Source organism: Drosophila simulans, chromosome X (genome assembly GCF_016746395.2).
Source record: "Drosophila simulans strain w501 chromosome X, Prin_Dsim_3.1, whole genome shotgun sequence".
Taxonomy (NCBI): Eukaryota; Metazoa; Arthropoda; class Insecta; order Diptera; family Drosophilidae; genus Drosophila; species Drosophila simulans.
The window spans coordinates 1,304,940-1,331,942 of NC_052525.2; the positions used below are offsets into that span (position 1 = coordinate 1,304,940).

The following is a 27,003-nucleotide window of genomic DNA, read 5'->3' on the forward strand; positions in this document are numbered from 1 at the left end:
ATCTATCTTTGGTAAGTCAGTCGGCAATCAGACTTTATACCATTCCCATCCCTGTCTGCTGCAAGCGAATGACCCAACGCAATACCTTTTGTATACACATTTATTGCAAGTTTGTTTATATTTTAATTACGTGTATGCTCCTCGCCATCTGTAACTACCACAACAATGTACGCATATTCCATTTGCTTAGATTAGTACGTGAAACGCTTCTCTCGATCCTCTGGCGTGGTTAAAAAATTGTGTTGTGTTAGTAACTTGAAATACGATCGGTCGTCGTGCCGTGCCGTCCTGTCCCGCTCCCTCCTTCGCTCACGTGCTGACGGGGGACAGGAGCTGGCGACCGACTTTTGTTTTGTTTTTGGATTGAGATTCGAATTCTGTCCCTCGTTATGCGTTATGCACGGGGAGGTGTACATATCTTTGCGTTTAAAAATTGATTCGACTTCAATTGATGCTTGTGATTTGGTTTCTGTTCTCCTCAGCTTGCTACATACATATGTTTAACATCTAACAAAATGCACTCGTTATTCGTGTTGGTGTGGGTGTCTGGACAGTGTGACTGTGTGCACGCTCGTTATTCGCACTCGTAACTTAGTAACATTAATAATATATTAAAAAAAACATCTTTTTGTATACATAAACCTTTTTTTTGAATGCTTTTATCATTTGTCGTGATGTTTAGCTTATTTTCTTTGGGTTTAGTTTTAAATTACTAACTACTTATATAATGTAATGTTAACTTGTTTTACTTGTTTTAATTTGTCCGTAAAGGTTTTGTTTTCACTTCTCTTCTCCGTTCCTTCGTTCCCTTCTTCGACATCCTCTCCATTCTATTAAAACTATTTTGTTGTCTGCAACATCATTTTCCAGTTTTCGATTTGGCTTTGCTTTGGTATCGACTCGCTTTGTTTGGTAGTATTCGTATAATAAATTTGAACAATTTGTCTTAAAAAATATATACATATACGTAATAATTAACATTCGCTATGTCGTCCGCTTGAACCATCCGTATCTTGTGTATAAAATATTTCCACTACAAAAAATCACTCTTTTGCAAATAAAACTCAATAAGTTTCTTTGTTTTGTTTTCTAGTTTTCTGTTAACATTGTTTTCGTTCTTGTTGTTTTTTGTCCGTTTTTGTCACTAGTTAGTTCATGAGTCCGTTCGTCTTGTGTTCTAGTTGTAGTGCTGTGTTGCAGTGCTGTCTCGCTCGCACCGCTCTCGTCGTTTTGAACGGCGAGTGGGGTGTGTGCGTGGAACATAACGGTATAACTGTATAACGGCTTAAACAAACAGAGATGGCGTTACGTTAACGAAAAGAGTCTCGAAGAAGCACACGCACAGCTAAACGGCCGTGCGTGTTTGGTTGTCTAGTGTATATTAAGTTTGTTTAAATTTGCATTAGTTAGTTCAATTTTTCGTTTACATTTACGTTTTGCGCTTGCTTTTAGTATTGGTGATCCTCGAGGATCGCTAAACACTTAGAAGACACACATAAATAAATACCAACACAATACATCTCCTCCGATTCGTCAGTTAGCTCATTAATTATTTACGTCGCGTTTTTAGTTTAAATCGTTTAACCTTTGTACATTTTTAATTCGATTTCAAGTTTACTTTAAATCTGATTTAAGCATGTTTTGCTCGCCACAACAACAATGCACATTTATAAATATTTTTTATATCTCGTAGTTAGGTGAGTGGGTGTGTGGTGAGGGGCGGTGTGCAGTAAGCAGTGGTAGAGTTGAGAGAGAGGGGAGAGAGTTTGCCATGACTTTCACATGCAGGAGTCACTCCAACGGGTGAATTTCTCATTTGCCTATTCTCCTTGCCAGGATGACTAGGATAATGGAGGATAGTGGTGTGTGGGTGCGGGTGTGCGGGGGCTTGGCTCTCTCTCAGCGAGCAAGCGAAATGAAAGTGAAAGTGAAAGAAACAAAGGAAAGCAGCTAAGCGGGAAGGAGAAACTAAAATGAAGCCTTGTTTAGTCGTGTGGGAATCTCCTAGCGAGATGAAAATTTCGTGTTCGGCCTTGCTTTTGATTCTTCTTGTGTATTTGGTTTTTGGTTTTTCGTCTTGTTTTTGCTGGCGGCGCATAAGCAATTTTTATATCAAAAACAGAAAAATATAAGATACATACATATATGTATATTCATATGTAAATATTTCTTGTTTGTTCTTTAAATGTATATGTATATGTATATGTACGTGTATATGCAATAACATTTATATCGTCGTAATCATAGTAAATACATATAAATCTGTTAATGTGTACATTTAATAATGGGCGTGACAACCGGCGCCTCTTCTCGTCCTCGTCATCGTGTTTGCCTTCGACATACGCTTACTTGAATATGATTCGTAAATATTGACTATCCAAAAAAAGACAACAAATGAAACAACAATCACAAACAATCAAACGGATTACATACAAACAGGGCCAACTCTGGGTTGGACCTACTCCTATTCCTCTACTGCTTCATGTTAACGCTTAACAGTTCAATCGCCAAAAATGCAACGGTTGATCTCCCCATCTTCTCTTTAAAACTTTGTTTATGAAATACTCGTGCGGCGGCTGCTTGTTTTTTGCTTGTTACTCCCCGTGTTCCACTTAGTTTAATGCTTGGTTTTACTGTTTTACATTTAGTTTAACTTTATACAATCTCTGGGCTTTTCTGGGCTGCAAATCTGGGCTTAGTTCTTGATTCTGGATTGTGGATTGTTGATTCTGGATTCTCTATCCTCGACTATCTACTACTGACTATCGAGTGTGTGTGCGGTTTTCGTGAGGCGCTTTGGGTTCAATTTCTCTTTCGCTATCTCGTCCCTAACTTTCGAAAGCTTTTAGTTCACATTTTGTTTGAAACGTTGATTTTGATTAGACGTACTCGCTGAAGGATGGCACTCCGGCTCGATTGCGAATGTTTGTCTAGTGTGAGTAACAGTCGCTTCTCCGTGGGCAGCTCCAAGTGCTCCAAACGCTTCAAAGCACTGTCTCCATCTCGGCGATTTCCGTCTTGTACGACCTGCGATCCCATTATGGGTTTTGGTTTTTAGGTTTTACGTTTGCAAAGACAGAGAGAAAGGGGTGAGCCCCGAGTGTTAGTTGAATGATTCGGGACCGTGCACGCATCGCGTAGATATGTATATGCTACTGCTACGGAACACCAAGCATGCTTAACGGATTAACTGGTGCAGGACATGCGTTGCGGGCCACGCTAATTAGCATGCCATCCAATGAAAAATGTGACAAATTGTAATCGGGTCTCTTGGGGATGGGATGATGGGTAGTTGGGTAGTTGCGTGTGGAATGGGCGGATGCTGGAATACTGGCAGCAGCTCCGATTGCCAGCAAATGCGGATATGTGTGTCAAGGCAGAAGACGTGTTCGGCGTGTGAGTGAGTGTGTTGCCGTGGAGAATCAAAAACATTAGCACTACTGGCGGGGCGGGGTGGGGAGGAGGACAAGGGGGATGCGGATGCGATGGCGCAAGACCTGGGCATCATCAATCAATCAGGGTCCAACGGGGCGAGCACTCAAGGATTCGCATGTAAATAAATTAGTGCCAAAAAGTAAATGCGAAAAGCGAATCATCGAAAGGGGGCGAGCAATGGGAGGTGAGGCCAGAGTGGCCGTCACACGATCGGACAGGTGTTCCATTCCTATAAAGGGTTTTCGATTCCCCGTTTCCCTTCTTTCCATCACTCCTGTCCGTTGGCCATCATCAATTTATCAGCCCGCATGCCACGCCCCCATTTCTTGCGCCAAACTATCTGGCTCGGCTTTGAAGTATTATCCACGTTTACCCGGACTCCCAGTCCGTCGGCCGAATGCAAATAGCGTGTACATATGTATGTACGAGTGTTTTGGCTAACAATTTAGGACACTTCCGTAGCCCCAACCTAATTTGGAGAGCTCGAGAAGTTTCGTTGTCTCTGTTTTGTTGCGGCGGAAAGCTGGTTAACATGAAAGCCAAAAGTCAGCACGTGGAACGTGTTCTGCGAAAAACGGATTCACTGCCATCCATAACGATGAGCAGCCCCCCTGTGGATGCGCACCTTTAACACCTGCAGGATGCAGGGCGCAGAAGGAGAGGGGAAGATCCACTCCCAGGTCCACAACGAAGCATTGGCGGAAAGCAAAAGCCGACATAAATAACTATCCATTCGTGGCGTTGGATAAATCTTGGCACGCCATAATGCACCCAACAGACACTGAGCAGGATGGAGGACGAAGGACTAGGACACCGTACAGCAGACACGCAACCGCATAGAACAACGCTCCACCTGTTCGACCACGCCCACCGCCCCATGCCAATTCGGCGAAACAGGTCTCGGACTGTTTACCTGTCAGTAATTAATGCAAATGTCTTCTGGCATCCGAGCTGGTACGGTGGACGAGATTTGGGAAACAGGACACAAAAAAAAAAAAGAAAACCCTTGACGTGGGCTTACAAGAATAGATGGTATCAGAGCTTTCTGGCCCGAAATATAAAACGTTATACTTGATGCAACAAAGAACAGATATAATCGCTGAACTTTGCACAAAACCACTGTGTACCACCACAAACCACACTGCCAAACAAAGGAATCGAGTAGGAGTCCAGAGCAGCTCAACCGGCAAGTGTTCGAAGCAGAGACCACCCTGGAGAACAAGGTGCACACAGTAAAGTACCTGGGAACTCAGACTTTTTCTCCTAAAATGTCCAGTATTCGAGGAAAAAGTGGACTAATGAGTTTCTAGTAAAACGCAAAAACATCCAGACCCATTAAAGTTGGCTGATCAGGATTGAGTACACCTTAGTCTTTTGTCCTGCACAGATTTATAATCCGCAGTCCGCAGGTCCCTTTGAATGGCATCCACCCCACAGTGAAGCACCACAAAGTCGTCCTAAGCAGTGAGCCACTGGCTCGGAGGTGGGTTGGCAGGTGGTGGAGCAGCACAGATAAAGGTGTTGGCCGGCCCCACACAAAACTGGGCTTGTGTTGCCGGGCAGTGGGACGGATACAGAGTGATTGACTGACTGCCTGACCATTGGAACTTGCGGTGGAGGAACAGGAGGAGGAGTGCGGAGCTTGGCGATGCCAATGGAGATGGAAACGATAATGTGGATGCTGGCTGCCAGCTTCTCACTGCTGGATGCTGGGAACCCTGATCCGTTAATTGCTGCCCCTGCTGGCAAGGGGTTGCAGCTGGACGGGCAACTGTGGACGGTCGTAAAGCGTTCCCACATCCGATTATCTACCCGGCGCCCGACCCATTGTGGACGATATGCAAATGGACAGACCCATACAATCTCGCAACCTCACAGTCACTTGACACAAAGGCACGGCTCCATTGCCACAGCCCTCCTGTGCTGGCATGAATGACAACAGGAACTGCCGGAAATTGTGCTATAACTAAAGACTATAACCAAGGACTGTTTCCCCGCCCGTGTTTGTGGGCATGGGGAGTGAGCAGTGGGCAGTGGGGATTGTTGACTGGTGCGCTGGTGTGTGGTATGGGCTCCAGACCGAGTCTGTATGCTGAATCAGGAACCGAGATAAAGTAATTTAATAAAGTCATTTCCATATATTTATATTAGAGCAGAAACCAGAGAAATGCCCCAAGGGGCGACTTGGATCGCTGTAGCAGCTGCCCGGCATCATTAGCGAGGCCAGTAACGAATCTCGTTCCGTTCCGCTCCGGAAAAAGAACACTGAACCGTGCTGGAATGTTATCCTAAGCAATTGCTTAATTTAATTACTGCCACGGGAGGAAGGAATTAGGAGTGAGGAATCGTTGTGCAGGGGATCGTGCAGGAAAAGGCATGCACAAAGAAAACTTACCACCTGTATAGATCTTGGGCGCTGGCGGCGAGACTCAGGTTGCCCAGCAGTGGCGGCCGCTCCTTGAGATGATGGTGGTTTAGCAGGTCCGAGGAGGAGGCCAGCCTGCAGAGAGACGTGTGTATGGACACAGTGTTAGTCTAGCTCACTATGATGTTGGTGTGTGGGTCGTGAACCTGTGTTCTGCGGATGCGGAGCACCGTTGAACACTTACACTTACCTCAGCTGCGGCGCCTTGATGCCATGCTTGTCCATGACCTTCTCCAGCTGGCGGACACGGAGGCGAGACATGTCCAGCTCGTGCTTGACCTTCCAGAGGTGTGTGTCGCAGATGGGGTCGTTGCAACGGTGCTTCTTCAGGATCTCGGTGGCCTCGAAGACGGCGCCCCGGAAGGTCAGCGACTTGCCCATGGACAGGGAGATGAGGGCGCAGCAGTGGCCACCGTCCTTCTTAGCCAGCCGCTTGCGGATGTACTTAAAGTAGACGTGCTCGAGCAGCAGGAGGAGCGCCGCCAGCAGAATGCCGGCCATCAGGAGCAGGAAGGCGGACAAGAACTGCTCCAGCGCCAGCGGGTCCGAGGATTTGTGCTCCTGCTTGCCCGGACGGCACGTGCCCGTCATCCAGTAGCGTCGCAGCCGCTCTAGGTCCCCGTTCGCTCGGAACTCGAGCAGCCGCTTGTTGAACATCTGCACATACTTTGAGTTGCGGCTGAATGCCAGCCCGTACCCTGAAGCGAAAGGAATAGAAATGTTTCAACATGACTGCCGCTCATATGCTCATCTCTTCTACCAGTGTATCTCACGGAAACGAAAACGAGTTCGCCCAACGTTGAACGTATATTACAAATGTTGTTAATGAGCCAAGTGAGTGTTGGCAGCAACAGTGAAAAGTTTGCCACCCATACTTGACGCGCTTTAACTTTTAGCCAAGTCGTTTTCACAGTTTCACAGTTTACGAGCTGATGGAAACTGTGTGCGGCTGGCAACTAATTTAATAATAACTTCAAATGACAATCTAATGCCCGTCAGAGAGCAAAGAAGTTTGAAGTCACATGCTGCAAGAGGAGAGGAAGAAGAAAGGAAGGGCTTACCCGTCATGGCATACCAGCTGCCCACGGTCATGAGCCGGCAGTCCTCGTCCTGGGCAACCAGATAGTCCAGCACTGTGCCATCGTAGATGAAGGAGTCCAAGTTGCCGTTGAGCACGGCGGCCACTCCATCCGCCACGCTCGTCTTGTTGTACCTGCGAGAGATGGAAGATCAGTGCTGCGTGGAACCAAACCCACTCTAGGCCCTGGGAGAAACTCACTGCCGCATGTAGTTGTGCATGACGTTGAAGTACTTGTGGATCGTCGAGTCCGTGTGGCTGTACGGGATGGTGCCGAACTTGAAGGAGGGCTTGTGGGAGAAGGGATGCACCAGACGGCTGTCGTTGAGACCGCTGAACTCGTGGAACTCCTCCCTAAAACGTGGACAGTGATATTAAGTCAGACATTAAGTCCGAGCCCGAAGACTCCGGCTTACCTCGTTATCATGAAGGCGGCCAGGTTGGCAGTGTATATGGCCAAAAATACCACAGCGAAGAGGGCCCACACATTGGTCATGAAGCGCGAAGTGAAACCTCGCGGCGAGTCCACATGGACGGCGGCCTGGAAGAGCACGGCCCAAACCAGCCAGTAGGTGCGGAACAGGGAGAAGCGGTACGGGGTGACATTGGTGTTCTGTAGGTAGAGCTTCATGTCGTAGCCGCTGGGCGAGAGCCACTCGAAGAGGAAGATCATGAAGGTGGCCGCCTGGATGGCCACTATGCCCACCTGGGCGCAGAGAAAGGAAGAGAAGGGGGAGCAAGGAGCAAGGAAACTTACCAGTGAGAAGGCTGGACAGAGCACGTCTTCAGAGGGGGCTACTTACCAGCATCCAGGAGGCTGTGTCGAAGGGCTCCAGAAAAGCCGTGGGCGAGATGATGCCAGTGCGCTTCGCCACCACGATGGCGATGCCGGTCTCCATGAAGGGCTCAGAGAAATCGACGACCGCCTCGCGTTCCGTGTTGATCATCAGCGAGGTGAGGACCATGTCCGTCTTGCGGTTGACCAGGTCGGCGATCAGGCCGTTCCACTTGCCATTCTCGAGGGTACCCCATTTACCATCTTCGACCCGCACCAGCTCGTAGGTGAAGCCCAGCTCCTCGGCAAACTTCTCCAGCAGGTCTATGCAGAAGCCGCTACAGCACTGGTAGAAGGACTCGTTGCGGTGTGCCTGGCCCACGTCGATGTCGGCGGCCATCTCGTGGTCGGCCGCCACCCGGCAGAGCACACCACGGTCCATCAGGCACTTGCCACTCACCGGGTCCGCAGGCGACAGATTGATATAGGGTGCCTCTTCGAGGAATGTGATCTTCAAATGGAACTTCTCCGGCACGCCCTGGGGCGGGGCGTGCGAGTTGCCGGGCCACGCAATGTCGCGGATGTCCAGCTTCTGCGTCTCCCAGGACTTCCACACTCCAATCTGCCCCAATTGGAGTCGTGGTTCAGATCAGCATAAGTACAAAGCGGTGCGAGATCGATTGATCGGTGCGGGATCAGATTGGGTCGTGGATCGTGGTTCAGAGTGGATCAGATTGGATCAGAGTGGATCAGAGTGGAGCGGGAAGAGTGAGCGTGGGAAGAGTGGCAAAGTGAGAAAGGACTGAGAAAAGCATGCAAGCAACGCCCACTTACCTCTTCCCACACAAGGTTCTTGTTGTTGGCGCTGGGCCGGAGGTTCATAATCTTGAGCTCCGCCGAGCGCAGGTCCCCGTCCGCCGTGAACTCGATGTTCGGCTTGTTAAGGTCGCCCTCGATGGACACGTTGCGCAAGTACTTGAAGAAGCTGGGAAAGAGACCGTACGCTTAATAGAAGGCCCGGGGCTCATTTTGACTACAAGGTTCTTCACTATTTCAATGAGGATGCTCTTCTGTGTCTTCCTTCAATTCACTTCACCTTAATCTAAACCCTACGACTGATCGTTTCGGATGCAAGCATGCAGAGCACACAGCATTGGGATCTCCACTTACATTTCTCCGTTGTCCCAGCGACCGCGTCCCTCGTCCTCGCAGGACAAAGACTGAGTGGTGAGGCGGCGGTCCCGGTTAGCTGGATCCGTTAGGTAGGCCTCCACGCCGTAGCTGTAGATCTTGATTGCGTTAGAGATCTCGTTCATGAGCGCCGCACTGGAGGTGTCGAAGTGCACGCCAAGCATGCCGACGGGGAACTGGGAGTGGGCATCCTTCTTTTCTATGACCGACTGGCTGACTACCCAGACGTAGTTTTCTCCGGTGAGCTTCATCTCCTCAGCGGCGCGCAGGATGGTGATGGCCTCGGTCTGCGTAGCATACAGCAGCATCACCCGGGCCTCACTGTTAACCAGTTCCATGAGGTCGCTGGTGCGGGTGACCACGATCGAGTTTAGGATGGTGAACTTGAAGTGCTCCTGCATCTCAGCCACGCGCTCCCGCACCGCCTGCACGAAGTCATCGTGGCCGGCTATCTGCGACGTGACCACCGAGAACTGGTGCCACTTGTAGCGCTCCAGGATGCTCAGCATTGCGGCGCTTTGGTGCTCGATGCTTGGAGCCAGCTGTAGCTGGAGCGTCGATTGCGAGGCCCGTCGTTCCAAACCCGAGTTGTCGGCGTTCCACGAGATAACCGGGATGCCCAGGTAGCCGGCAAGCTGCAAAAAGTACTGTGCCGAGGCCGTGCTGTGCCCGAACTGTTCGTTGTTCATCATGTACAGGATTGCGGAGACGTTCACGCGGAGGAACTCCTTGCACAGTGTGCTTAGGATTGCTGACGGACAAAGAGATATGTACGTTAGCATTGGGTGTTGTAATTCATGGGAGTCTCGTAGTGGTTTGGTTTTAAATTCAGAAAGAATTGGGTTCCCAACGAATCACATTTGCCTGCGGCTCCCTCAGTGCAATTCGTCCGTGCTCATTTGCTTACCTGACCGACCAAACCCACCAAAAACCGCTTCAGACCCAGCTGCTGATCCCGATTCCAATTCCAACTCCATTCCCTATCCCCCATCCCAATCAAAATCTCAATCTCAGCTCGTGCGTGTCTTGTGTACAGATGTGAGGCAATTAATTGCAGATTAGCCACCTTCCGAACTTGTTTTACGATTGGCTGGTGCTACCCGGTGGAGTGGGAGCCTTTTATTGGTTGTGGCCAACGCAAGGATGCGGTGTGTGGGTGCTCACGGCGGTCGGGGCACATTGCGCGGTCTCTGTTCAGCCTACCAGCCAAGTGACCTTTTTTTTCAGGAATTGCGGGGCGGTTCTTCACAGTCACATGGTAATTAATCCATATGCAATCTCGAAGAACTTTAAGGATGGCGTTTCGTGTGGGTGACTGGGTGCCGTGATTTGGCAACCGATGCCATTGTTCACCAGTGACTATAGACAATTTCGGAAGTTTTGCCTGCCTGGAAGGCGGAGGCGAAATCAATGACAAGACATTGTCAAGTCCTAGGGAACTTGCGATACCCTCTGTTGGCCCCTTGCCCCCGTAGGACTGTCAGTCTTCTGTCAATGCTTTGGCAAAATGTGAAATCTCATCAAAAAGTTTAATTAACTTTTTCATCACTTTACTTCTGCTATCTGCATTCCATCGCTACTAGAGGGCTACGATGTCGGATTGCAGGGTGTGTGGGGGTGATGGGGGGAAAGACTCGGTAGCAGGGGTCTGCTAATTTTTCATCCTACCCGCAGACGTCTTGCAGTATCCCTGCATTCAATTACCATTTCCATGTCGGGACTCGCCCGGATGGATTCAAAGCCGCAGATATGTATAGATGCAAAGATACGCAGATGGATGGCAGGATGGATAGGCACAGCCATAGGCATAGGCAACCGCACTCGGGATGATGGATCGACGGGCAATGGGCAATGGGCGATGGACGATGGCCCCAAGCTTGATTGGAATGCCCAGGGGGAGGAATCCGGGTGGGTTTCTTCACACTGACGACCTTTGTTCGCATTTAACCGAGAATAGAAATTCACTTAACGAAATTAGGCCTGGCCCGGTCAGGCCACAGCACGCCCTCCCGCTCCCAAAAATTTAATTTCGTTTTAATGGAGCATTTTTGATTCCTCCGGCACGTCCATTACGAATTTAATTGCGTGCATTAGGCACCCTGTAATTGCATTACCAAGTGTCGAGTGACCGGCCCGTGTCCCTTAGCCTCCGCAGGGAGCTCTCAGTGGAACTGTTAGAACTGGAACTAGCTGGGAGGTCCAATGAGTGGATGGGGTGGGGTTCTGGGGGTCCCAAATCCTACTCACGTTAGAGGTAATCCAGACCCCAAAGTGCGTAATGCGGTGAGGTAATGCGGAGCGCGTCAAGGTGAGCGGCAGTTCAACCATGTTTGCCGCCCCAAAGGACTCAGGAAGCTTACAATTTTGGTGCCACAAAGGAGCGGGCGAAACTGGCTTTTTGTAATGTGCAAATTGAATTTTGACACAGCCCCAATTTGAGTGCTGAAGGAGGGAGGAGCTGATTGTTGTACCAGAGCAGGAGTCAGCTGACAGCTGTCGGCTGTGAGTTGGCTCCGGCTTTGAGTCCTTTCGCATTCGTCCTTGCTCGACTTGTCTTCTCTGACAGCAGCCGCAGGGGCGCCCTGGCTGAGGGGAAATGGGGATGCGTCTGTCAACTTATTATAACATCCATTAATTTCATTTAAGCATCATTCAATTGCCTTCGTTTTTATCGCAAGTTATCACAAGTTGCCAACAATGCAAGTAACAGAGTGGAGGGAAGGTGTCATGTGTGTGCGCGTCGCCCAACCACTTCACATTGCCATCCGCACTGGCATCCGCATCCTCCTGCCGCTCTTGAGCAACTTTTTACATTCCGCTCGACGCAGGCAAGTGGAAAAAGCGCCGACAGGCGCTCCACCCAGGCAGAACATAAATCTAGTTGCCCTCGAAAGTGTATCTCTCAGCACACAGAAAACTCTGCATTCGCATTCGCTTCCGCATCCGCATCGACATCCGCGTAGCAGGATGACATAAAGCACAGTTAGGAGTAGCAGCTGTCCCATGTCCCAGCACTTTGACTCGCGCTCGATAATCCAGAATTGGGAAACTCAATACGGGTAGTTGGGACGGAAAAGCTAGTAGCTAGTCGCTGGTAGCGGGCAACCGAATGTGAAACCCGCATCAAAAGCGATGGAAACTTTCGCCTGTTGGGTTAACTGGCAGGGGGTGGATTCACATTGTGCACACAATTAAATATTTGCAGTGATAATTCCGGACGATTAAGCATCGTCACTCAATCCTGTAGCATCGATTACAGGTGTAAATTCAGGTGCTGCTGCTTCTAGATGGCGATTCGGCAATCTTCAAAGGAAAGCGCAGCTACAAGCTTAATTCTTAGAAATTGAAAATAAATTAAATGAAGTCCATCACAGCTAAATAGCTCCTTTCCGCTGAAATGTTGAGGAAATATCTGTGTGCTTGGCCCGGACTCGGAAACTAGTCGGTTGAATTAGTTATTCAACTGCGAATCCTGCCACTCAAAGTTGTGACCTCAGCCCACCCCAGACATCCTAGGCACCCGCAGCTTGCCACCCATCCGGCCACCCGTTCCTTACGAGCACACGCACAGTTCCGACAGGGCGTGGCATGCCAATAAAAAGAAATGCCATGCATGGCAGTGTAACAACAACTAGGCGAGCGGCGACACCAGGAAGGACTGTGCGACTGAAGGAAAGCAACGCGACCCGAACTAAACTAGAGGCTTGGGCTGGGCTGTGTTGGGCTGGGCTGGGCGCTGGGAACAGCCTCATATTTTATAACTTGACGTCACGGGCTCCAACGCCACGGGCTCCCACTTCTCCCCGCTCGCACTTCACCAGCTCACCACTCCACCACGCAGATACGAAGAGCCGAAACTCGCATGACGACAATGACAGGGACAAGAGAGCAAGAACAGCAAGGACAGCAAGGACGGCAAGGACATTAGTAAGAAAGCACCGACGAAAGCGTCCAAACATCTTATCGAATATCAAAGTGTTGCCAGATGATTTTTCGCTTCTCATGCTTTGGTCGGATGAGTTTTGCACGTGAAGTATTCAACACACACAGGCTGTAAATGGGGCAGGTCCGGACTAGCTACCCATACCCATACTATAGTGTAGAGGACACGCGGAAATGTTGGGCGTGCACCTTCTACTACGTCAGCTTAGCTGACTCGTATCTTAGAGCTGCTCCGTGATATGCTTTCGAAGATTTCAGAGGGCTTAGAAAACCGTCCAAGTCCGTGTGTATGCGACCGCAATGGATATGAAATAAGTAAGTTTGTATGATTATGGCCAAGAACTTACGTAATCCATAGTGGGGACCAGGATCGCAGTGATATTGTATGAAATGATCTTCTCCATGAATCCTTTATCTCGACAAGGCGCGTGCAATAATTAAACTTTCTTAAGAGGGTAGGCTTCTTTCCTTCCTAATCGATTTCTTCATCCAAATAAATCTGATTTAAAGAGAAGTGAAGGCTTAAGACGATAGGAGCTGTGAGTGAGCTGGCAGCCGGAGAAGCGCCCAAGGACGCGGGCGTCACAGCCACGCCAAATTACTCCGCAGCTGCTGACACGGCGACCAGTTGAAAAGGGCTTGCGGGGGGGAAGGTGAAACTTTGGTGCAAAGTGAAGCGTCAAAGTAGTTCTTCCGCCCCTTTCACTCGCCCTACAGAGCGCCACGCCCCCATCTTATGCCTTCTAAGGTTTCAACGGACCGGCAACTTGAGAGCCTTGCGAACGGTCTTCACCCACCAGCTCCAGCTCCCCAGAGAGCGTGTTGGCACCCAGACCAGACCACCGAGCAGCCTGGCCCACAACCGCAACCACTTGGCCATTCGGGCCATTAGGCGTGGTTGGGCCTCAGTTCGAATGGGAGCCGTTTTGCTGGTTCTGAGTTTGGGCTTTGCGCTATGGACTTGGCCTTCCCTGCTCGGTGTGCTCCTGGGTCATCATTAGCAGCTGAGCGTGTATAATCAGGCAATTCAGTGTCCATTTTGTGTCTGGTCTGCTCGGCGGGGACCGGTGACCACTGACCATCCCTTGTCCGGCACCTCTTGTCGGCTCCGTGACCGCAGGCATGTGTGCGATGTCAACAGACTTAAGCGAAGTTCATAGCTTGTAACCCGAAACCGAATCGACGCACATGCTCCTTCCCCAATGGCGCCACCCAAGGGCCCGATGCCTAGTCCATTTTCATTCCCAAGAGAAGTGGTCCAAGTTCAAAAGTCTCCCAGCGAGAGCAGCAGATAGCGTACATACACACATTCTGCGTCCGGCTGAAGGCACAAGACGCCAGGCAAGAGGAAAAAGTCTGGGGCGTGGCAGGATTAGGCCCGAGGGCCATTCTTGACCTGCTAGTGACTCCAAGGATGCGCCTTCTTCTTACGACGGCGCCAATTAGTGGAACAGCGTCGGACTGCGGCTGGATTTGGGTTCCGTTTGGCTGGCTGGCTGGCTGGTTGTGTGTGCACTGGCAAAAAAGATGGCATAGTGCCGAAAAAGTCCAAATATCCTTTTAATTTATGGGACTGAAGCAGCTTAGAGCTAATTTTATGCAGCTTGGATCTGGAATAGTTCCTCGTGGCAATAAATGCCGTAAGCCGTGACTTTCTAGACCAGATAACAGACTATAAAAGGTAATGGGAGCTGTTCAATTTATCAGCCACCAGTTTGGATTTCTTTGGGTTGCTCTGGGTCCATTTATTGATGGCTTTTTCCCCCAGTGTGTCTGTGGTGGGGACTCGATGTCTGCTGCTACCCTCCACCCCAGCTCTTGTCCACTGCCCAGGCCATTGTCCTGCTTGACTTGGCTTGGCCTGGCCTGGGCTGGCCTACGCCCATCCCATCTCGCCCATCTTGGCCGCAGGCTTTGGGTCCGTTTCTTTTCCGTTTTCATTCCCCAGTCGCCTGCTTTGCTTACCATCCTGGCTGCCATCCATCCATTTGTTTGGGGCTTGTTTCGGGAGCAGGACACAGTGCTACAGTGCCACAGTGCTGGTGGATGGCCCCTGGCTCATATGCAGGCATGTACCGCCAGGGAACTTCAGCTGCGGCCGAGTACTTTCACGTTGTCAACCAATTCGGTAACACAGCCAGTAGTGTTCGCTTTTCCAGCTGCAGCGGTGGGAGCCGCCACCTGGCAGGTACACGGAGAGGCCAGGACAGGACAGGACAGGAGCAGGAGCAGGATCCGGCCACAACAGCTTATTAATGCGGTGGGCATTTCTCGTTTACGTTCTTCTCCTGCAGGGAATGCAAGGGTGGGAAGAGGTGGCATGCAAACATGGTGTAAACAAGGTTAACGGCGCCGACAGGGTCGCTGGACCTGGTCATTCATTGCCAGTTGCAGTGGCCAGCAGGGTAGTAATCGCGGGTTCAATGGCTAATAATAAAGGACCAAGTGGTCCGCGATGGTGATGGAAGTTGACAGCCTCCTCCATCCGATAGAAAAGCAATGGAAGCGACAAGAAAAATGACTTAGGGCTGGCTGCTGGGGATCAGGGTTGTCGGACCGGATACTGGCTCACAATGGAGTGATATATGATACATGGGTCCCGGGCTCCAGTTCCGCTCGGTTCGATTTAAATGAAAATGTCATTTAGCAAAGTGGAGACAACTGGACGGGATCATTCATTCAATCAACCGCTTATTGACGGCATCGCCCATACGCCATGTGGGCCAGCATGAAAGTTGGTGTAGTGCCTCCCCACTCAGCCTTCAATTGCAGTTAGGGTATCGCTTTCGGCGCGGACGACACCCAGGATGCGTGTGCCTGGCTATAGGCTGGCGTAATTCGCAATTGTTCAAGGTCAACCGGCGACTGACATCGAGATGGGACAACAGGTTAAATTTTGCGGGCAGTGCGAAACGTGGGTCACTCGGTTGCACAAAGCGCTCAATTATCCCATCAATTTGGCTTCGCTGGCTACTGGCTGCTACTATTGTTATGCAATTAATGCAAATCAGCCGGATGAGCAGATACTAATGGACGTGTCAAAGAATGGGCGGGAATCGAGTGGAAGTGGCAGTGGCAGGTGCAGAGGGGTAGGAGGATGACAGATTACACGTACATATGTACATAAAGTACTTGTGTGTGTGCAGTGGGTGGCAAACCGAAAAAGGGTTAACCTGTCTGCCTGAAAATGTGGCTCTGTTGTTGATGGTCCTGTTGAAGTGGTGATAACGATTATTGGTTCTGACCACCCGTTTCACCAGGTTTCCCATTGCTCTGCCAGCTCATTTGGGGAGCACGCTTCTAAAAAATTCTCCCGTGGAATGGATTATATTGTGCCGCCTTCACTTCTACTATCCCCACAGACTCGTTCTTGGCTACAGCCTTCATCTGAGGTAATTGCCCTGTTTTCCATCGCCGCAAATGAGCCAAACTCGATAATAAGGCCATCAAAGTTTATGGCTGCCACGAGAAAGGGGCAAGCTCACACAGCTCGGGCTCAGCCGCCCCAAACCTGACCTGGTAATCGTTTGTTGTGTCTAGGGGTTAAAGTAAATACGATTTTGTATGAAATTGCTTTGACACAAAATCATCTACTACGCTGTCGGGCAGACTAAAAGGCATGAGAATGAAAGGCACTTGTCTAAAGGGAACTTTTTGCCCGACCTGCACAGCTCATCCAACTTAATGCTCATGGCAGGGAATGTGAATGGGTTGGATGACAACTTCAACTGGACGACCGCTGACTTGAATTCAATTTCCATACGATTATTATAGAACTTGCTGGCACAAGTCCTGCCAAACTATGTCCGGCAATCAATGGAAGCAGTGCGAATGGGGAACGGGAATGCAATCAGGCATCAGGACAGGAGGAAAGGCGAGGAAAGACAGACTCGTCCACCTAAGGCGGATGCAAAAGAGGGCGGTAATGCGGGAAAATGCGGACTGGTGGGGGGGTTTCAAGGCAGCATCACGCGTTTATTGTTCGACATTCGAGAGAAATAACAATCGTCTCAGCAACTGAACATGCCCGGTTCGGTTCCTTTCAATGCGAGTGAGCGAGTAAGCGAGTGTGCGTGGGTGCGAAAGCTATAGAAATCCATTATAAATTCCCCATAGACCTGGGGAGGGGCAATCAACAGACAGACTTTGTTTGCCATGTGTTGTAATTTGCGTTCACACAGATACTCGTATTCTCAAGGTCCTGGCCATGATAAACATTTAAACATCATTGGAAATTCATTTGGGTTTTGTTTGCGCTCGCATTTTCCCTTTACCCCATCCCGCTCTGGTGTTTACTTTATCAATTTGGCCAACTCTGGAAATTCGACATAAAATTTCGATATGCCATCAAGTCCGCCCTCACCACATCCATATGCACATGGCTAACCCAGGCGCAATCACTCTTGGCCATGCCCACTGCCCACTTTCCACATGCTACATCGCACTTCCCGCCCGGAGATGTTAAGTTCTGCTTCTGCTCCGGCCCCTTTTATAGCTGTGCATATTTTTGTGCCACGATGCGAGTTTCGGGTTCGGGGTCGGAGTCGGGTCCTGGTCCTGGTCCGTGGCAGTTGCGTGTGGCACAGAGAATGCAATTTGTAGACATGGACACTTCGAGCGCAGCCTTTTGATATGCGATTTTGAACTTGCAAAACGGAATCTGGGATTCGGGATTATGCAATCAAAAAAGAAATCAAGGCGAAAAGGAGTGGGCATAAATTGTTGGAATCACAAATGTGCCACTAGCACAAAACGAGTTGTCATTCAACCAGAACAGAAAAACGTAACTCACCGCGAATATGCTTCTGGCTGTCCTCACAACCCTGGCAGGAGCTGGCCCGCGGATTTCAATGCTTATAAGGCGTTTCTCACTACAAGGGCACTTTGCACTTGGTCATTCTGTTACATTTCCATTGAAAACGCAAAACAGTGGGATGCCCTGGCATGCCTTGCAATTTGAAATTTGACTTGTCGCTCTATCAAAGCATTCGGCAACTCTAAAGCCCTACAAGCTCGCTTTCAAGCCAAGTCGTTGACAACCATGCCGTAAAGCGTTGACAACTCTGCACGCGTTTAATTACAGCCTGGCTTGGCCTGGTCATCTACTTATGTACGCCGCGTTCATTAAGTATTTTTCTTCGTTTCCTCATTTTCGTTTTCATGATCATTTTAATTTTTATTCACGTTTCCGCTTTATTGCGTCGTCGTGAGTGGCAAAGGGGGTTAAGCGCTTAAGAAGCTCTAAATGAACGGCCATTAAAAATGCGCACGCAATCAAGAGCCCACCAGGTGTCGGCGCCCACGACCTGTAAGCTGTGAGCTGTGACCCGTGACCTGTGACCTGCGCCCCCGTGGTCACAATTAACGCCAGTAAGCAAATTTTGCGCTCGAGTAGCAAGAGGTACCTACATAATTGGAAAAAAGGAGCTTTGTGTAGGACACTCACCCGTCGGGCTTGGCGTCAGCGACATCATGTCGAAGTGGATGTTCTTCTGCTCGAAGGAGTAGTCCTTGAGAAAGGTCAGCTTGGCGCCGCGCGTCTTCGTTAATCCGGTGACCGCGTTGTTGATGCTGCGCAGGTACTCGCGCTTTCCGAAGTTCGTGTGCGGCGCGATCAGGCCGATGTTGAGCTGCTCCTTGTTGGCCGCCGCGCCCTTGCTCAGGCTGCCGCCTCCGTTGGTTAGTCGGAGGCCCTGGCAGGATCTGGTGTCCAGGATCAGCAGGGTCAGTACTGTGAAAAGGAGCAGCGAGATGGGCCCGCTTGGAGGGGTGAGGGTTGGCTTTCGTCTACTTGTTGTGCTATTGTGCTGGCAGCTGGCAGTGTTCAAAGTGGCGATTGGCGTTTGCTTTGGCATTGTGATAGGCATGGGCGCGGGCGTGGCCGTGGGCGTCGGTCCGTCCGTGCCGCGTTTCAGTTTGACGCGACTGGGCATCATGGCTCGTGGACTACTAGATCCTGAAGTTCGCTGGGATCCGGTGCTCAGTGCTCCGGTGGTCTCTAGTGCATCTGGCCGGGATGCAAGTGTCTGGGCTGTGCTATTGTTTGGATTGTGGATGGATTGCGTTTTCCTGAACAGGCTGGGTCCGCTTGCTGGCCGCTTTTCCCTCTGTTCGCTTCCCCAGGCAGTTGATGGGCTTGTATTGACTGCTGCGCATTGCTAAATTCAAACGGGCAACAGAAGTTGTGTACAGTACATGTACCCAACCACCCACGTCAACAAATACACATGCACACTTGCACACATCCACATGCACACACCTAGGCAGCAACATCTGCAGCAGCAATGGCAACACTCGTCGTTGACGTTTTCCGCCATTTCCGTTTCCGCTACTAATTTGTTATGGCCGGAAAAGGCACCGTGGAGTCGTTTTCGCACATCGCGAAACTTGGCACCCCCTCTGCTGGGAATGTCGTTCGCAACCTTTTCGGCCCCACTGTGCCGAACGTGCCGCCTGCTGGTCGCCGGCGAGGCATTCCACCTCCACCCCCGTCGCCCTGGACTGAATAATAAGAGGGAGCAGTGTAGCTGCCTTTGGAATGATGGGAACTCAGGGGGTTTTATCAACTGGACTGCTCAGGTATTGTAATAGGTGTCTTGCATTAAATTCTGGGTACAATGGAACGAAGCATTGCCAGCAGCAGTGAAATGAGTTCCGAACAACTGTGGCAGCGCAGAAATGTATGCTACACAGATGTCAGATATTGTTTCCCAGCTCCCAGGGTACTCAGCCCTTCGATCCCCCCGCTTCCCGCCCACACAGTTTTTCACTCGGATTCAATTTGAGCGCAGCTTGCCATTCTACATAAATTAAATGCGACATTGGTCCGCATAATCGCTGCTCTGGCACACACTCTCGCCTCCGCCTGTGCCTCTGCATCCAGGTTCCCGATTCCTGATTCAGGCAACACCCAACCCCAACCGCTTACCCCCCACCCCCGCAGGGAATGCGGCATTTGCTCGCGAAATTTTCACTTTGAATTTCGAATGCTGCCAGTAGCGGTAGTAAAAACAGGCCATGGCAGAACAGGGCGGAGCAGGGCAAGGCAGCCGAAGCAGCGGAAACAGGAATCGGGAAACGGGAATAGGGAATCGGAAGGCAGAAAGTGGCAGCGTGAGAGTTGGAATGCGAGAACGCGGATACAGATATCTACGGAGACCTCTGCCATCTGCCAGCCCTCTCCTTTCGATTTGCCGCACAGTCTAGCCATTATGATAGTCATCACCATTAATATCTCCACATATTGCGGCTGCTGGTAGTTGCGCTGTATCTCATTCTGGCTTTCCGGCCCGAATTTGCTCTTCGTTTGTAGCTATTGGTACACTCGGAAAAACCTTTTTTCTTGTGCAATTTAGTTGGATATTCGATGACATTCCGTAGGACTCTGTGTGCTTTGTCTACGAGTAGACACCTATATATATTTATGCTCTTTTCATTACTTGCTCACTTATTGGATCACCCCGTTCCTTTCTGTGTGCGCCACAGCCAAAGCTCTGGGCTTGGCTTTGGGCGTCGCCTGCTGCGGCTTCGTGTTATCATCGAATTCCACCCCCTGCGCCGAGAAGGGGCGGGGGTCGTGGCTCCTGCGTCAGCAAGTTGCTCGACTTCATTTCGTGTTGCGGCGGTCTTCGCCTTTCGCATCTCCTGGCTGCGCGGCAAACAGAAGCTGTTTGGGCTTATAATTTGTCGGTTGTCGGTTGGGCCTCCGCTTTGCGTAGCCCCTGGTTTGCTGGTTTGGCTTAAACTGTGTTTTGACACTTAGCTGCCTGGCTGTCAATAAGCGGGGGTGGAACCACTTTCTCCCACTGCCCCACTTCCTCGGCTCGTTTGCAGGAAAGAGTGATTACTTTGTTGGGGCCAAGCAGGCAGGCAGGCAGGCAGGCAAGCACAAAGGCACAAAGGAAGCAGGACCGAATGCTCATGCAATGGCCGCCAAAGGCGGCGAAGGTCATGGGCTCCTCGGCGGCTGTCTCCGCATGATTCCCCACCCCCCCCCCCCCCCCCCCTCTCAAGGCTCATCCCTACACATCTGTGTGCGTGTGTTTGGGGAGATGCCGTAAATGTCTGTGTGTGCCTACATGTGTTTCGTACTTTTCGTACATGATGGCGGCAATAAATTGTATCTTATGAGAAAAGAAACCAAAATAACAGACATCCCGGGTAACGTGGCTCATAGTCCTCACAAAGAACTCCCCCCTCTCCTGGCCGTTTCATGGGGCAGGGTCGGTGCTTGGAGCTCGGGGGCTACATCATTCATCGGACGTGTAATGAATTCACGGCGTATTAAACTTTTGATTGAAAATGCTGGTTGCTCCGGCTCTGCCAGCTAGCGTCTTCTCCTGGTTCTCCCCGTTGTTGCTGCCACTCCGACAATGGCATTATCATCATCCCTCTGTGTGTGCGTAAGTTTATGACTTTTGCCGGACATCTCTGGGCTAGGCTCGAGTTGCGTTTGCTATACTTGGCTGCTTTGGAGACAGGTTCCTTTTACAAATACAGACACACACACACACACACATGTAGTGCACAGAGAGAAGTACTTGTGTTACGTAAAGTTAAGGAAGCAGTCCCTCTTGGACAGCAACCCTATTAGCTGTGCCCCAGTTTTTCTCGGTGTACATGTTCATTTGCCATAGCTGAACCCTTTTTAGAGTTATTTACTTTTTAGCATCGCCTCCCGCTTTCGTCTTCTTTCTCTACCCGTTTTGCCATCTTCTTTCACTGACCACGCCCACAAATGCAATACACGTATTTATTTATTTGTGTGTTCCATTCCCCCTACCACCCTATCACATTCTTCGCCGACGTCCTTGGCCCCTGCGTCTTTCGCTCCCTTTCTTTAGCCGTGCTTTATCGTTCCCGGCCAACGGATCCTTGTTAGGTCAGATCCAAATGGGTTAGCTTTAGGCCAGAACAGATGACCGGGTGGATAGGCGGTGGTGGGAGTGGGAGATGGAGTGGGAGTGTAAGTGTGAGTGTGAGGAAAACGTCTTATTTGACAGGACGGCGACCGCTGTCAGCCCCCAATCCCCTCTAGACAAACATGGCCGGTTGCTTATTAGTTTGGGCCAAACGTTGCCTGTCAACGCTTTTTCTTTGTTCCAACGACACTGGCCCTATTTTACTTTTCGCACTCCCAAAAAAGGGCAGGATTCCCTGGTGCTGGTCGGGCGTGAAAAATGACTACGTGTTATCTGTGTGACACTGATGGTGTCCCTTCCCGCCGCCCGGCGAGATCTGCCTGGCACCTAATTCATTGGACCCCACCCAAGTTTCGGCTTGTTGTGCCGCCAAACAACAAGCAAACAAAAGTTCGCTGCCCAAAGTTGGCCGAATGCAAATCCCGCTGCAACAACGCGTCGTCCAAACAACTATGGAAGCAGCAACAAAAAGGACGTACAGGCGCAGGAACAGAAACAGGAACAGGAACAGGATAAACTAACACGATGTCAGTTTGTCCCGCCTCGCGTTTGTGCCATGTTGTGCTGTTCTGTGTTGTGTTGCGTTGGACCAGAAGTTTTGGCCTCCGACTGAAATGCACTTGCCGCAATGGTTATTGTGGCACATTACAGGCATCCTTGGCCGACGACCTTGGGTCGATGGGGGAGATGGGAGTTCCCTAAATAGATTCTATACCGACTGGCCAGTGCAAGATCTGTAGATTCTCCACACAGATGAAACCCAAAAACCGATTGCTGGGAACGAACTGGTGGTAAATGTTACGAATCATACTAGGAGATGGTATCAGAGTGGGATTCATTGGATGCTTTCAATGGAACTATCAGCACTTGAGATCCCATCGACTTTTCCGGAACTCTCCTGCTCCTTCCTCCTCCTGCCTTATCTTAACAGCAATCGTTAGGAAGTGCTTTTCAAACCAAAGCTATTTAGAGGAGTTTATTGGAGCCCATCGATTTTGCTCATTCCGGTTTGTTTACTTTCCAGGATGCGGCTGGCGAGCGGGCCAAAATGGGTCAATGGAGGGGGTTAAGAAGTGGAACATAGAAAGTGGGCGGGGCCCCAGCCTCAGCGCGCCAAAAGCCGCCCAAGGCTGCTCCGCTTGGCCTTCCGCCTCGAATTAGCGAAAATTTCATAATAATAAAAATCTCAAACTTGCTCGCGCGATTGGGTGGCGGATGGGATGGAATGGGATGGGGCGGTGGTTGTTGGGTGATGCGTGGTGGTGCACAGTGGTTTCGAGTGGGTGGGTCGGCTGTCGAGGGGTCTGTCATTGCAGGCTCTTAATTAAAATGTGTTGCAGGGGGCTGGTGGGCGGCGGGGGGGGCTTTTGTTTTGCTTTCGCGCTGTTTTCCTTCTGCACTTTTGATGCACTTGGCCATTGTTGTTGCGCCTGCCTGCGGTTCTTGTTGCTGCTGTTGCTGTTGTTCTTGCTCTTATTATTATTGTTGTTGTTTTTGTTGTTGTTGGGATTGGCACACTCACTCACACACTCGAACAAAAACAAAATAAAGAGTGACAGTGGGGCTGCCACTGCATTTCTCCATTGCACTTTCCCGTGATTATTTTTATTAAGCCCGATGTTTTTCGCAGCTGCTGTTGTTGTTGCTACTTAGCGGAAAGTTTTGCAAGCGTGCGGGGGTAGCTGGAGGGAGGCAGGGGGTAGCTGGGGGCAGCTGAAGGATGGTGGCTAACTGGAAAGGGTGGGGCCTGAAACTGAAACATGAAGCAAGTCCACACCCAAAAATTCAAAGACACGCACCACGACAGCGACAGCGGCGATGACGACGACGACGCAGCCTCACTCACACAGACGTAAAGCAGGCACACGAACACATACACACACACATGGGCATACACGCCCAAAAAAAAAAGCGACGAAAAAGTTCATCTATTTTGTTGTTGCTCATGTATTTTTTCGCCATCATTCCGCTGTGCTTTCTCTATTTCTCTGCCCTACCCCCTCCCACTTCGACTTCACCACCGCCAGTCCAACCCATCCACACCGTTTTTTGTCCTTTTGCCATTGCTGCTGCTGCTGTTGTTGCTGTTGTTGTTGTTGTCCCGTTGATGTTGCTGCGCTGCTTTCTTTGTTATAAAACAAAACACACTCGGATTGTCACATGGGCGGGGTGGGTACGCAGGTCCTGGGCTTACGTTTACGTTCGCATCCTGGGCGCAGTGCTCACTTGGTCAGTTGGCGGTCCAGTTTGTGTCTAGTGCTAGGCGTTAGTCCGAAGTCCCAAGCACCAAGTCACAAGTCCGAGGTCCAAAGTCCAAAGTCTCAGGTCTCAAGTCCGGTTCCGAAGTTCGAATCCGCTTCAGCGGGCCAAGCCAAGCTCAGCTCAGTCTGGGAAACGGAAACGGAAACTGAGACTGAAACTGAAGCCAAACCTGGCTCTCTGGCTCTGGACGCCTGGCAGCTCCTGCAGATGCGGATGCGGATGCGGGTGCGAGCGAGCAGAACCGAACAGGACTCTGAACGGCACGGAGCGAGCAAAACGAACGGAACGGAGCGCGCTCTGCGGACTGAATTCGATGAGCCACCGAATGGCACTGCCAGGCAGCCATGGAGCCGCCTCTGTCGCGAGCAAGAGGAAGCACTCTTCCGCAGCTTCCACAGCTCCCGCTGCTTCAGCGAGCGGATGGCAGCCCCATTGCGAAGGACACGAAGTGGGCTCGTATTTCCGACGTAGCATGGAGCAAGGGAGGAGTGGGGGTGGAGGGGGGCATCCGCAGGGGCCACCGAGCACTGTCAATGTCACAGAGAGAGAGGCATTGACTTGGTTTCGATTTCGATTTCGTTTTCGTTTCGTTTCGGCTTGTAACACGCCCTCCTGCAGCGTATACGTAATATCCTGCTCTCGCGCCCGAAGCTCTCTCACTTTCTCACTCCCCTCTCTTCTGGATGCTAATCGCGTGCCAAGCCCATTGGCGTGGTTGCCACCCGGCAAAGTCTAAGTCACCAATCTGACAACCCTCAATCACGCCTTTTTCGAATCTCCACAGAACGTGGAAGAAAGCTACCTTGTATCGAAATGGTAAGCCTGTCAGAGGCATATTTGATATAGTTTAGCCTACTTGGGTATTATATGTTCAGAGTGACTGTTTTCGATATTCCCTCATCGCGAAACCCGATTTGGGAATCGCAGGGCGACAATCGTATGGCATCTGGCAACGCCCGACGTTCTGCCCTCGGGATTTTGCGTCTGCGCTGCTTTTTGGGGAGCAGAAGATGGAAGCTGGGCGTGCAGGACGCATCGGGGTGGAGCAGGACTACTGGGACTTGCCTCGACCTCATCTGTTGGACCATTAGACTGCTCCGCCGTTCGACTGCTCCACCGTTCAACTGCTCGAGAGGTGGACAAAAACCACGTGTTGATTTGTTTTGATTGTGCGCACTCTGTGCGATTCCGCTCCTGCTACTGCGACTCCTGATTCAGTTTCTGATTCAGACTCTGGTACTGTGGCTAAGGCTCATGCCTTAGCTTTCTCTGGCTTTCGCTTCTTACGCACGAGGTAGCCACTTGCCAATTGAATTCTGGGCGGCATGCTCCCTGCGCAGCCAGGCGGCAGCAAAGAAGCGCCAGGACTTGGAGCCTAGTCCTAGTACATCGCCCTTGCGTCGACTGGCCACCGTGGTTTGGAAAGGCTAATAATTGCAAGTGTATGCGTACTTTATTTGGTTTCAAAGAAAACCCTTGAGCGGACTTCAAAAAGGTTAATTCCATCTCTGAGAACATAGCCTAATAGACAGCAACCAATGGCGGAATTTGCATCCTGCCATGAACGAGGACTAGTAACCACTGTGACCACGACGCTCATCGCGTGCGGTGTGCTTCAAGCGCTGGCAGCTTTCCTTCGGCTTTCGGACTCGCCTGGGCTTGGTTTCGGCCTCTCGGTTTCGGCTTGGATTTCATCCTGTTTCCGCTCGCCAGAAGCCAAAGCGGCGGGTAAACGCTTTGCGGCATTCCCTCTTCCCGCCGCCCCTGCCCATCCAAAACCCGGCGAGTTCCCAGGCGCCTTTGTCGCTTTTTGTGGTCTGCGTCTGTGTCTGTGGCTGTGGCTCTGCCTAACTTGCCAAATTAATAAATTGGCTGTAAAAACGCACAGCCTCCAGAAGAGATGGCGACGTGTACTCCTTGATTAGATTTGAATGAGCGGGGCGTGGGAGCGCTCTCTATGATAGATGATTGGGTGTTCTTGCTCCTGCTTCTGTTTCCAAGTAAGTTTAGCTTCTGTTGCTGCCTCCGATCACCTGGCAGCAGGGATACTGGGGTTGGGAGCCTTTGATGGATGCGATTGCTATTCGCTGGCATTGAAAACTCGATTAATAAGGCTAGCTGGTGATTTCGGGTGGCTAGGAGGAGGAGGGCGTGGAACTTTGAGCTACTTCTGCCACTGCCAGAACCCCGCCTCTGCCTTTGGCTTTCACTTCTTATAATTTCGTTTGCATTATATTCCCTTTTCGAACATAGTGAGCATCTGTGTGTGTGTGTGTGTGTGCTTGCAGGGCTGCTTGCTTGTGTGCGTGTGTATTTAGTGAAATTTTGTTTGCCAGACGCTGATTTCATTGGGCCGATGTTGCCTGCGAGGCATCTCTGTGAAGTCGGGAATCTGAAGTCTGAAGGGTTTTCCCCTGCCACCTCCTCCCCTCCCCATCCCCCTCTACCCTGAACTATATCAAAGCGAACACACGCACAACAAAGTCGAGAGGGAGAGAGCGCCGAAGTGTGTCAGAGCGAGAGTTGGCCCATCAAAGTTTGGCAAGGCTCGAAGCATTTAAAAAGACATTTCAGCCATGCTCCCCAAACTCCCCATACTCCCCGTGCTCCCTAGCCCCTGTCCTTCCTGAACGCATAGAGAAATCTGAATTTCGCCAAATCGGAACATGGCAAACCACGTTTAAAGTAATTTTACGCAACATTGGAGGCCGCTCAAGTCGCCTGCAGGACACGGAAAAGCCCGCGCAGGACGTGGGTCAATTAGGCGACCCCGGTAACTGCGATCTCCCAGCTATCGCCACCACACACTCTCCCCAGAGTGCAAACAGGACAAGGGGGGGCAAACAGAAAACAGACCCAAAACAGCAACCGGATGGGCAGCCAGCGGTATGACCAACTGCATCCGAGGTTCGAGGGTTTGAGTTCGACTAGCATGCGACCCAAATCCGCAATTAGATCTCGCTCCGGCCCACTC

At 50.7% G+C, this 27,003-nt stretch overlaps 1 protein-coding gene across 3 annotated transcripts; it reads right to left on the reverse strand.

Moving 5' to 3' along the window:
- Positions 1-82: 82 nt before the first annotated feature.
- On the reverse strand, positions 83-24,403 carry LOC6724871 (glutamate receptor ionotropic, NMDA 2B). 3 transcript variants are annotated; one of them, XM_016173142.3, is made up of 11 exons: positions 24,199-24,403; positions 18,293-19,004; positions 8,884-9,655; positions 8,548-8,698; positions 7,742-8,335; positions 7,355-7,644; positions 7,140-7,292; positions 6,922-7,073; positions 6,051-6,558; positions 5,834-5,935; positions 83-3,027 (listed from the first exon to the last, which is right to left on the reverse strand). In XM_016173142.3, the coding sequence occupies exons 1-11, from the start codon at positions 24,373-24,375 to the stop codon at positions 2,985-2,987; spliced, it is 3,654 nt and encodes a 1,217-aa protein (XP_016037682.1). In that variant the 5' UTR covers positions 24,376-24,403; the 3' UTR covers positions 83-2,984. The 3 variants fall into 3 exon arrangements, with proteins under 3 accessions (XP_016037682.1, XP_016037681.1, XP_016037680.1); XM_016173141.3 differs by having other exon boundaries at positions 5,831-5,935; XM_016173140.2 differs by having other exon boundaries at positions 5,831-5,935; positions 23,962-24,336.
- Between the last annotated feature and the right edge of the window lie 2,600 nt (positions 24,404-27,003).